The 12,611-nt window shown below is 41.0% G+C and overlaps 1 protein-coding gene across 3 annotated transcripts in view; it reads right to left on the minus strand.

Moving 5' to 3' along the window:
- GALNTL6 (polypeptide N-acetylgalactosaminyltransferase like 6) overlaps positions 1 to 12,611 on the minus strand; it is a 460,100-nt gene that overhangs the window by 94,003 nt on the left and 353,486 nt on the right. For all 3 annotated transcript variants that reach the window (XM_033159707.1, XM_033159705.1, XM_033159704.1), the window contains exons 6-7: positions 4,971 to 5,156; positions 3,198 to 3,381 (exon numbers count right to left, since the gene is read on the minus strand). In XM_033159707.1, the coding sequence (XP_033015598.1) occupies positions 3,198 to 3,381; positions 4,971 to 5,156 (370 nt within the window). The remainder of the gene's footprint in view (positions 1 to 3,197; positions 3,382 to 4,970; positions 5,157 to 12,611) is intronic.

A 12,611-nucleotide genomic window follows, 5' to 3' on the forward strand; every position in this document is an offset into this window, starting at 1 on the left:
TGATCCAACCAAAGCCCTGCCTTACATCTAGCTTGAAGCTGCCTGACCTGCCTTGCATCCAGCCAGAGCCTTGTCTTGTATTCAGTCTAGGGGTGGGCAAAGCTGTTGGTTTCCCTCAGTTTCTCATTATTCCATTCTTAAGTTCAGTTCTCCACATTGCCACATCAGATTATGACATTTTTTTTTTATTTTAAAAAGGTCGTCTTGAAGTTTCAGCAACATTTTAATGTGATTTTCTCCTAATAATTTAATGCAATTTTACCTAACATACTTATTTTTCAAAATGTTTTCACGAAACGCCACTACATTTCTGTACCCCACTTTCACTAATATATGCATTTTTGTACACAGTCCTTAGCTGCAAAATTCACAGAAGTATGAATTTCAAGGGATGTCTGTGCCTTGGCTCAAATGAATTGAATTTCTCCTCCATCCCTAACCCAGCCTGAACCCTGCCTTGCCTCTCACTGCATCTGGCCAGAGCCTTGCCTCACAAGAGATCAGCACTTGCCCTATGACAGAGAGAAGGGTAGTGCTGTTGCCTTGGAGGCAGAAAGAATGACAGCATGGATGTTGTGGCCATATTGGATGTGTGTATGTAAGTTGAGGTGTGGAAGGCCAATGGCAGCACCATGTTGAGGGACCCCTGAAGTCTGATGCCAGCCTTGATGGGAAGTTGGCAGCTGAATCTTGATCACATGGGCAACAGAAATGCAATCTCCATGGCAACTTTAGGGCAACAAGCCAGTTTAGGGGGTCCACTGCTCCCACCTGCCAGCAGCTGATGATGATGTAGAGTGAGATGAGGGATATGTTAGAGCTGACTCTGATGACATACAGCAAGTATATTTAGCAAACTATTAACAAGTGAAAGGATGGTCTGATTGCAAACCAAAGCACATGGTTCCCATACTTTCAGTAATGGTATTTTGGACTATGGCACATGGCAAAATCCAACTTTTAATAAAATAAATAAAAAGGGAGTTATGTGTATGGGGAGAAGGGGGCGTGTTGCATGCTGAAGTTGCATATAATTTCACTGGTGGATTTAACCAAAGCAAAGGAAGTCATCTTAAGATAGAACTATCACTTGAGCATTTTGGGAAGAGTGAAGTTTACTTTGCTTTATTGTGCTGGAGGTTGAGCTGGATGATCCCCGAGGCTCCATTCAGCTCTGTGACCTTTTGTAAAGCCAATGTATATGCAAACCTCTAGGTATGGCTTGTTGGTGCTGTTTATATGGCGTGGAGTCGTGTGCTCCCTATTTTATTGCAGCAGGTAGATTTATTGAGGAGTGAAATGCAGTTAAAAGCTAGAAGTACCAGGGGAGGCATTAATAGTTCTCAGACTTTTAAACAGAACAAACAGATTTTAATCTCCCTTTAAAGTTGCACTTGTCCCTCTGCTGGGAGTTATGTACTACCAAACTTTAGGAACACAATGTAAATCTGAAGCAAGAAAAAAAACTCCAGTCTGCGTTGCTTCCTCTAAGAAAAGAGCAAGCCTTGATAATCCCAAACAAATGGGCTGATCAATTGTGCTTAAAGCAATTGAGCACACTTTTCGGAAAGGTGTAAAGCTTCAAGACTGGTGGTGAAATTTTGTTGATGTCCTGGAACTGAACTTCAGCAAAGTAGTGTAGTGGCTAGAGACTGTTTGGATTAGGACCTGGGAGAGGCTGATTCAAATTTCTATGTAGGGGAAGACAATCCCTCCATCCCTGGTGCCTGGAAGTTGGCAAACCTCAAACCTCTGACTCTGGACTGATTTCCAGGAGCACATGCAGCTGGGAAGGATATTCCTCTACTGCCATACAATGTCCAGAAGCAGCAGAAGGCTTCAGTACAAACCTTCAGAATAAAATACAGTTCCTTTAAACCCCCAGTGTTCCTACAAGGAGGAAGAGACTGGGACACCGTCTTTGCCATAAATCTACTTAATATCACAGCTGGCTCCAGGCATTTGCTGGACCAATAAGCTCCCTGATTGTCCTGATTTGCCTTACATTCAGCTTTATCTTACCATGTTCTCTCTTGTTCCGACCTTGCTGTGCTTTATCAAGCTGGTGTGGGTCAATGGGTCATTGGGCTAGGGATTCCCTTCTTTCCCACAGCCTTACGTTTTCTTGCTGTGGTTATTTCAGGAATGCAAATCCACTGTCCAAGAGGGCTTGACCACAGTAATCATATACCCTTTCTTGCCTGTTCAAAGTCGTAAAATGGAAAGGAACTAGGAAAGTTGGCAGCAATCATGTCTGAATGCTACTTGGTACTCTAGTAAGAGTAACTAGCATCTGTGCACAAAATAATGGTGTTTGATGATGTTAGTGTTATTTGGTTGCATACATGGGACTCCATTTAACTGCAGCATTTTGAACGTGTCCTGATTTAGTCCCTCTAACATGAAAAGAACCGAATCAGCTTCTGAATACTAAGCACTTCAGTTTAACTAGCTTGTGGTTTTGATCGCTGGCCATAACTCCACTTCCTCTCCCTTGGTGCCCTCTCCTCTCACTTTCTTGGCTGATGAGGATAAATCCCCCTTTGCATGACAGGCAAAAATAAAATAAAAATAAAAATAGACTCAACTTTGTGGTGCCTTGGGAGATTGTTACTGTGAATTATCTCATCCACCCAATACCAGGGATAAGACAATGGCTTATCTGAGATTATTCACAAGTCAGCTGCCTTATACCCCTGTGTTTAAATTATAGCAGGATGTATATGGTAGCAACACCATCAATCATACATAGGGGCTTTGCTAGCTGAAAACAAGCTTACTTTTGATTCATCTGTTGCATCAATCTCTAGCAAAGAAATAATAAACTAATGTCTCTTCAAAGGCCACTCCATGGAATAGTAAAGAAAATCAGCACAGATGCATTTATTCCCCAATCACTCCCAATATTCCCCCCCCCCTGCTACCAGTAAAGAACAGGAATATTTTGCTGGCTGGATTCTTCCTTGCTCAAATGAGAGCAGCGGGGGCAGTGGAACTCTAGAGAGTGATCTGCCCCTTTTTGCGATTCCACATCTTGACCTTTCCCACCATTCTCTTGCTTGTTGCTGCTTCCCATTTGCCATCTTTAATTTGAGGTTAATTTGCCCAGAAGGCCCTGCCTCTATTGCTGCAGCCACAGTTCTTGCAACTGCTGCCTGCGATGTCTCATTCTAATGCTTGGTATCGCTGCTACTTACTCAAAAGGGTCACTGGGATCAGCCCTCAGGAGCTCTGGCGGAATTGGTATTCTTTTGTAGTACATCTCCCAGTCGAAGGCTCCACGCATGGCATCTCCCGCTTGTGCCTCGTACCCAAAGTGATTGTGGTCAATGACATCGATCATGGGACACACAATGGTTTTATGGTTTAGCGCAATCTGATCTGAAAGACGAAAGCAAAAAAAATACAAAAAAGAGGGTACGTCTAGTCAAGCCATCTATCACATTTACCACGAAGTGAATCCCTTAGGCTTTTACTTCTCCTCTTCCTCCGCCTCTCAAAGTTTTGAAAATTGCCTCAGCATCTCCCCATGGCCCTAAAATCATTTCAGTTTTCAAATCTGCATCCAGCCTCTATCAGCAACGGGCTTTATGCACTCGGCCTGTGATTAGAAGCCATTATAGTTCTTCAAAGAGAGTCACATCCCAGCGAGACCCACAGAAGTCAAGTCATCTATATCTCTGTCATTTTGCTGCTCTAAGCTGTCCCCAATCTGTCACCTAAGGAGTCTGCGAGCAAGCAAAAAATAAAAAAATAAGAACCAGAAAGCAAAAGAATTGTCATTTTAGCTTTGAGTGTGTACAGCAAGAATGCACTGAGAAAATGCTGCTCATTCTGGCTCCTAAAATATGAACACCAGACTTCTGCAGCTCAGCTTCTTCTCTGATAGCAGCTGAGGACAGAAGCAAGGGAGGAGCATATCCATTTAATTCTCGCCTGTGTCACTTTGACACGGAATTCTGCTCTGTTAATGTTTTAATCTGAGCAACATACCCATTTCAAATATTTAAAAAGTATATTTTCTCTCAGCATGTATATTTCGATGTATAGTTAAGTTGCTGAGAGCTGTATTACAACATTCATGAAAAATGCGAAATCTGGTGCATAGGTCAAATCAAATCAAATCTTTTCTGTTATGGCCAATGACCAGCACCAACGAAACAAAAAAGAGAGCCCATAGAACACATTAGATGCATAGCTATGATAGCTTCTCTTGGTGGGAGCCACTGATGAAGATGGTAAATGGCCATTGCTTAAGATGGTAAATGGTCAACAGGCTCAGATTTCCAAAGTTCCAGTGAAGTAACCCCCAAATATAACAGTTCTGAATTATTTTCCAGGCAGATTTGTGAGAATCATTCAAGTGGACATGTTGTCCTCCTGGTTCAAGTGCTGTGATTTCCATTGTAGCTCATCCATCCTCACTAGGTTGGACTAGTGGAAAAGTAACTAAATTATATGGGGAAATATTCATTTTTAAGTTCTTCTTAACAACATAAACAAATAATTCTATAAAAGGCAAAGAATAGGGTCAGGTGTTCTAAAACAGCTGTACCCCAACATGGTGCTTACCAGATGTTTCAGAATACAACAGCTGTGCTGGCTGGGGCTGATGAGAGTTGTCGTCCAAAACATCTGGGCGACACCAGATTGGGGAAGGCTGTTTCAAAATCAAGATCCATTAGTGGACGACTCAAGCTACCAGTGCTGAATTCAGCCCAAATGAATAAGAGTTCCACCCTAAACATTTTAATTCTCATCATGTTTCTTCTGCTAATCCTATTTTGCATTACAGTCTAGGAAGTTTCACTTCCAGGTCCAAATACACAGGTGAGTTATAGATGCTGTTGGCGGGTTGTCCTAAATAAAATGTTGGAAGCCACATTGTGCATCCTGAATGTATTCACGAGATAAAGTATATGTTTCAGTACCATGAAAATCCTAATGTTGTAAGTTCCAGTATAACTTACTAAGTAAAGGAGGCAGCCAGTTCACGTTGACTTCACAATGGGAGTCGAGGAAGGTCAAGACTTCTCCCTTAGCTATTGAGGCTCCAAGTAGTCTGGTGCGAATGAGCCCTTCCCGTTTTTTGGTGCGCACAATTCTCACTTTGACAAAACGTGCCATATATTCCTCCAGCTTTTCTCTCAAGTGTTCTGCAAAGACACGGAGGAGAACATGGAAACATTACCTATGAATGGTTGAGCTGAGAACATATGACACTGGACACCACATATTTACCAACACAGCACTCGGCAGCTTTCCTTTCTAGCTCATTCAGAGCTCCTTATTATTTGTAGAACCCGTTCTGAAATGCTTCATAAATTGCAAATGTTCTTCGCTTAAACACACAGAGGAAGCCAGTGACATTTTAGACCTTTTCACGGCACATTCACTGTTGGCAAACTTCCATCTACCATATAATCACAGCCAAAATGACTGCAGGGTGTTCATTGACCCTCCAGTGCCTTCTGCCTAAGGCCAGATGAACATTCTGGCATATGGTTTTGTAAATGATGCCCTTTCCAAATGGGCTTGCTAGTCCTATTAATTATGCAAAAAGACACACAGAAAAAAAAATTAACATTGGGCTGTGAAGTCAGGATAACTGACGGGCTTTGACGGGTAAGGCCAAGAGGGAATCGACTTTAGAGCAACCACAGCAATTGGACAACAGCTTGTAGCAAGTGAACAGTTGCAAAGAATTTGCTAATAAAAGCAAACAGTATTTTGTCTTATTCAATCCTTCAGTGTTTGCATCAGGAGACGTGCCTTTGGGAGTTTTCCCTTTCTCTTTTTGCCTTCTAATTCAACATAAACAACAGAATTGTATCACCGCCTGCAGTTTTGCCCTTTCAAAAACAACTTTATTGAGTACATTCATAACAAAACAAAAAAAACACTGCACGAAGCACCTCACCCTATCCAATTCATTTCTTTCTTTGAATAGATCAAACCATATGTATCTCCAGTTGTTAAGGATGCCCCCACCCCCTCAATTGACCCTGTACTGAGTAGTCATTTAAAGTGAGCTTACCTAATCAACTCTTTCCAAAACAATAAGTGAACCAAAGCACAGCCATCCTTTAAAATTCACACTTTCCAAAGTTTGCAATGCATTTCTCTAGCTAAGTAATGTGTAACAAAAATGCATATATTAGTGAAAATAACACAAAAAAGAATTATTTGCAAAGATGTGCATTTAGGCAAAATAGTGTGGAGAAATTCACACCAACATGCTAAATAATTTTCACAATGACTTCTTTTTAAAATGCAAACATGTGTGGAAATGCAGAGAACTGAACATAAGATTGGAAAAATGCAAGAGGAACAGAAGTCGAAATGGAAAAGTTCACCTATTCCTACCAGCCACCATGGGCTAAGCTATCCATGAATTACATGAATGCAATTAATTGTGTGAATGTGATGCAACCATGTGTACATGGTTTGTTATGTAAATAGTAGGGCTGTGCACTGGATTTGTCTGAGTCCTGAGCCAAAAGGGGCAGATTCAGAGGGACTTGGGCATCAAAAGAGTTAGATACAGACAGACAAGGATCACAGAACAATCTGTGCTTGTAAGGGAGTGGGGCATCCAGCAAGAAGGAGAGGCAGGCACCAGGTGGGAAAAACCTCACAAAAAGTCCAAGACCTACTCTGACTATTGGCTGCATATTTTCAGAAGGTAGAGGGGTTAGTGACACTAACATGCTCCTGGTTTACATATACTTCACAGATTGACAGTTCCCAGGTTTCTCTGGAAAGAGGAAATGACTGTCCAACCTGTTTGTTCAGAGCATGAAGTGGTTGCATGGAAATGTCTCTAACCACGGGAAGTCCGCTCAAAGCTGGCAAAGTCTAGCATTCCCATAAACCTACATACTCAGTGTCAAGATTAGAACCAGGGGTGTGGGGTGGGGAGGGAAATGTCTGGGCAATTTTTCTGTAGAGTTATATTGTTATGTGGAAAAGAGAAATCCAGCTGAAATGAAATGGTCATTAAATCTTCGGGAGACAACACATCCTGGCTATTTATTGTCCGTGGAATCCATTCAGGAAAGCTTGCCATGTCAATATACTGGTAATATTCAGCTAGGATGCTTTCATTTTACGCTGGGGTATTGCATAAATTTCACTTCCAGGGACAGGCTGGAGAGCGACAAGAACAACAACAACAGGCAGCATCCCCACTGCCCGGGCAATAAATGGAGCACCTCAAATAGAGATGAAGCCAGGGCTCTTGTCATTAAGCAGAGAGAGGACGCTCCTAATTTGTAATTTTAAAAGAAAATATCTCATTCTTTTCTTCACATTGCTTATTAAATGAGGTAATAAATCATACTGCTGATACATGCCAGGCACCTGCCAGGGTCTAAGCTGGCACAGGAAGAGACAAATAAAGAGTTATGCAGAGGCAGAGGTTTTATAGGGTGTCAGTGGTATGACAAGCAATGATGAAGGACAGCATTATGGCCCCTTTACTGACAGCCTATAAACAAATTCTCCATTGTAGTTTTGTGTGTGTGTGTGTGTGTGGCCATCTTTATCTTCATTTAATGCAGACATGAGTTTATAAAAAGAATAGCAGCAAGACAGTTTGCTTTTTTCTCCTGGTAATTAAGCGTGCCCAAGCAGAATGCTCAAATGCTTGGTTCAGGTCCCTAAGATGCACTTAAAATCAAGCTTGCCAACCTTCCTGCTTATATGTTAGATTTGCCCCTGCCCCACTGACACTGCCTGGCCCTAAAGTAGCTATGTGGTCACAAGAAATTAAAACAGTGAAGTGATAGTGAAAGTTACACAGTTTGATTTTCTGCCTGTCATGCAGTTGTTAAAGATGCAAAGGCATTGCCAAGAAAATCAGTGGTAACATTATTTGATGTTTCCTCTCCTCTAATAATTTATCTGAATTGAAGCAAATAGGGTATGAATGAGGCCTACACATTTCTTCTTCTTCTTCTTCTTCTTCTTCTTCTTCTTCTTCTTCTTCTTCTTCTTCTTCTTCTTCCACACACACACACACACACACACACTGCTTAATACCCAGGTGGCTTCTAAGCATTTTACAAAACATTAAAACCAATGCAGAATAATTAAAATATACCATAATTAAAATGAGCAATAAAACAACTCCATTAAAACATTGAACTATAAACATCCACGACTGAAATAACCAATGAAACAATTCCAGTAAGTCACCAGTGCAAAATGCATCAAGAACTGACAGGGAGGGGGGTGTTCAACATGTGCCTTGCCAGTCCTTGCTTTGCGCTCCTGCTATGCAACAAAAAACAACCATATGGTTTATCAAGCTCCATATGGGTGGGGTGAGAGGGTCTTGACATCAGGTGGTGAATCGTACAGGATGAACAGATGGCATCTTCAACTCATAGAAGGGAACGCTGAGGAACTTGAACCCAGGGCACCATGACATGCTGAGAAAGCAGATTCTCAACAATGCGATGGTAAGCTGCAGCAAAAGCCAGAAATATCCTACTCTGGGTGAAAAACTCATAAGAAGACCCACAAGACAACCCAAAGCACCACAAAGACAGTGCTTAATATATTCAGATGTCATTTGTGTAGGGGAGGGGAGTGGGGATGATTTTTGTTTTCTTTCACATTCATGCTGCTGTTTTTTTTTCTTGGAACATATTATTGGATACAATGGATAGGTGCTATCCATTTGATTATCAGAAAAAGGGAGGCGTGAGAGCAATGCTCCTTTAAGAGCTGCACTGGAAGAAACAAGGAGTGAAGGGTGTGGTCAGATGCAGAGAGGGATTCAAGCAGCACAACTTAAAACTGTAGAGTTGGAAGGGACCCCGGGGGTCATCTAGTGCAAAGCAGGAATCCTGCACACAACCATCCCTAGCATTGCCCAGTTCAGGTTTATATTGGCTCATTGTCTCCTACACTGAACATGCCCACTTAAAACATGCCCACACTTTAGCTGGATGCCAGGATCAGAGGTTGGGGGGCCCTAGGGTGTGGTTGGTAGTATTCAGTTCACTGCAGTGAATTTTGTTTGCCTGGGTTGGGGGGGCACTGAACTTTCTACAAATTGCAAATGTGCATCCTGTTCTGAAAAGCTTGGTGGCCCCTCTTCTGCTTGTAATCCTGACAACAACACTGTAAGGCAGGCACGCCCAAACCCGGCCCTCCAGATGTTTTGGGACTACAATTCCTATCATCCCTGACCACTGGTCCTGTTAGCTAGGGATGATGGGTTGTTGTAGTCCCAAAACATCTGGAGGGCCGAGTTTGGGGATGCCTGCTGTAAGGTAAGTCAGTATGACAATCCCCCATAACATAGCTGGGAGGACTAAGGCTGAGAGAGAATGGCTTGCCTAAGGCCACCTAGTGAGTTGATTGCGGACAAGAGATTTGAACCAGGAACTTCCTGATCCATGTTTTCCTCTCTTAAACAGTACTCTACACCAGCCCTGAATAGAAAATGTCTATGTAGCAACATAAAGTTTATTTCAGAGGGAGCGAGAAAGACACACAAATGAAATGTGACTGAAGTCGTGGTGTGAACACACCCTGACTGTGTTGTTGTTGTTGTTGTTTTTAAATATGTGAAGCTGAAGTTTTGTACTCAGACCCAGTGTCAAAGAAAGTGCTTCAGGAATTGAAAGTGGTCTGAACAGCATATATTTTCTACCTCAAACTACCATTTGGAAAATAAGAAAGAATACACAGTTGTTAAGAAATAAGATCTGTGACTGGCCTCATAAATATCTCCATCCAAGGAAGAGCATATAGCATAAGCAGCCTCATAACTGTTTCCGAAGTGTGTGTGTGTGTTTAAACCAACGTACTTATTATACAGGTAAAATTTATATAGTAACTCTTCCCTAAGGAGTTCAAGTGCTAAGATGTCTTGGAATGTTAAATTAGCTAAGTGATTTTGTGACCTGCAAAACAGAGGAGGCATGATTTTTGTGATAGAAATTAATACTTTGTGAATGTCGTACGTACATTATCCGATCATTGTTAACACACCAATGTCTAAATGACACCCATATGACATAATTAATGGTAACACTTTCAAATTGCTCTTGACAATAACTTGTCAACTAAGCCGAGGTTTACATATTTATGAGATTGTGAAAAGTCACTCCAATTTTGCAACCTGTCATTTTGCTGACATTTGCTTTGCTTTGCCTGAAACCCTCACTGACATACTTCTATATATATATATATATATATATATATATATATATATATATATATATATATATATATATAAAATCTCTTTAAAACATACCTTAAGCTACTCCTGGCATTGTGGAAAATCATTCCTAACGCCTGCAAACACTCACCCCAAATGGTCTCAATGTACACACCACAAATTTCCACAACTCTACAAAAAATAAAAATAAAAAATGCTTTCAGAAAAGGTTGTGATTTAATGGTGTGGCGGGCAGTGGAGATGCCCTGTTCCCAATGTCACATGTAGAGATGATCAGAAGATCAAGGACCCTGCTAGAGCTTTGTGCCTCCTTCCGACAGTCGTTTAGCCAGTTTTGGCCTTGCTCCCCCAGCCCTGTGGGGCCCACTTGGTATGAAAAGCTGGACTACCCTGGTCTAAGCCTAACCTCCTCAGAGGGCTGCTGTGAGGACAAAAGCTTCTATCTGGGGAAACTAGAGGAAGACCTGGGCAAATGTAATAACTAATCCTCTTCAAGCTTTCTGTGCCATTAATATATTTGTGCAATCCCATGTGTCCTTAGAGTAATCCTATTAATATTTACTCAGAAATGACGCTCACTGTGTTTAATGGGGCTTCCTTGCAGGTTAAGTGTGCATAGGATTACAGCCTCAGTGGCCCTTTTCTGTAGTTTTGCCAGCTCTAGGACACCCTCAGCAAAGTTTGTTCAGCTATACACGTGGTTCTTAACTTTTGGTTAGTTGATGTGATATGATTAAGATGAAAGGTTCACGAGAAAATACATTTGTTTCCCAGACTGAAGTTTTATTTTTAAACAGACACAAACTATAAATACATTTTAATTATAAAACAAAGTTCACTTTAACAGAGTTCTTTAATGAGGCACTTGCATTTTTTCGGTATCAGTTAATTACTTTATGTTGGGTTGAATCAAAGAAACACACAGCAGCAGGTCATTCTCCACAGATAGTTTGTTTCATTGCTTTGTTTTTATTGCAGCTACCAATGAGGATCCCATTAAGTGTGACATTTCAACGGGGATTAAAACTTTCAAGCTTCAGAGTTCAGGAAGCTTGTTCCTCTGCACCATCTTCTGAACCATCAGTCTTCTGATGAAAATGAATACTGCAGATTAAGCTGTGGTTATCCAGACATTATTGGACTCCATCTCCCATCAGCCTCAGCCAGTGTGGTTAATGGTCAGGGATGACAGGACTTGTAGTTCAACAGCATCTGGAGGGACACAGAATAGCCACCCCTTCTCTAGAGCCTCTTTCCTATTAAGCATGCACACAGATATTCTGCTCAAGAAACATTAAAATAATCTATGTCCCCTCATTCAATAGAAAGTTCTAGAAGTAGACATGTATAAACGTGCTTCATTAAATTCTGACATTTTGAGCTGCTATTTTCTGTTCTGCTGCAATTGGTTTCTTTTGCACAAATCTTTCTTAGATTTCACTGCCCACTGATGTGGTAATATACATATTTATAAACATATATCATAGTATAAAATGGATGCACGTATCTTGGCCGTCTAAAGAGCTTTACAAATCGATTACCTTTCATTTAGAAATGTGTGAATATGTCACAGTATCTCCTTCCCCCAATTTTAAGTTCTGTTCTCTATGTTTTATTCTGTGAACCACCCTTAGATCTTATGTTGAAGGGAGGTGTATAAATCTAATAAATAAAATAAAATTTCCCTGACAGTTTTGTGTGTGTGGAAAAAAATGTTCTCGTGAAATTACACCAGCAGTTATTAGGATTGACTGATATTAGAATGGAATGACACGAAAAATGCACTGTTTACTTGCAGGAAATGCTAATGTTTCACCCTAAGTTGGCAGTTAAACAACTGAGTTCCAACTGAAGTTAATGGGGGCTACACCTGCGTAAGAGGTTGGATTGCCTATGGAAAATGGTATTTGCTCCTAAGCACAAGGATTAGGACAGAACTATGCCAAGTCAACATATCATTTTAAAGCTTCACATTCAGATAAATTTGAGTTTTGGTAAGATGAAATTCTTCAGACAGGAGCACTGTTGTGCAACTGCCTTTGAAGAACCTCAGCATATTTGGGGAAGCTGCAGGCTACACAATACAACTTTTTGATCCATTGCGGTTCTCTCTGAATGTGCAGCTTTTCAGTTTTCAAAACTGCTTATTCCAATAACTCTTCACAGGGACTTTTTACCTTTCCTGCACTGCAGAATATTATGAAAACAACAACGTCAGTAAGTCCATATTCCATCTGTTCCAACAATTTCAATGTTACCCAAACTTTTTCAAAGCTCTGTAGCCTCGGAACAACAAAACACGCTCATTTATTAGGCAGTGGTCTACCTGGAGACTTGATTCAGAATCTTGTTATCAAGGCAATCTGCTGTAGACTTTTTTTTTACACTCCTTTGGATTTTTTATTTATTTAAA

This window comes from Lacerta agilis, chromosome 9 (assembly GCF_009819535.1).
Source record: "Lacerta agilis isolate rLacAgi1 chromosome 9, rLacAgi1.pri, whole genome shotgun sequence".
In the NCBI taxonomy this organism is placed as follows: Eukaryota; Metazoa; Chordata; class Lepidosauria; order Squamata; family Lacertidae; genus Lacerta; species Lacerta agilis.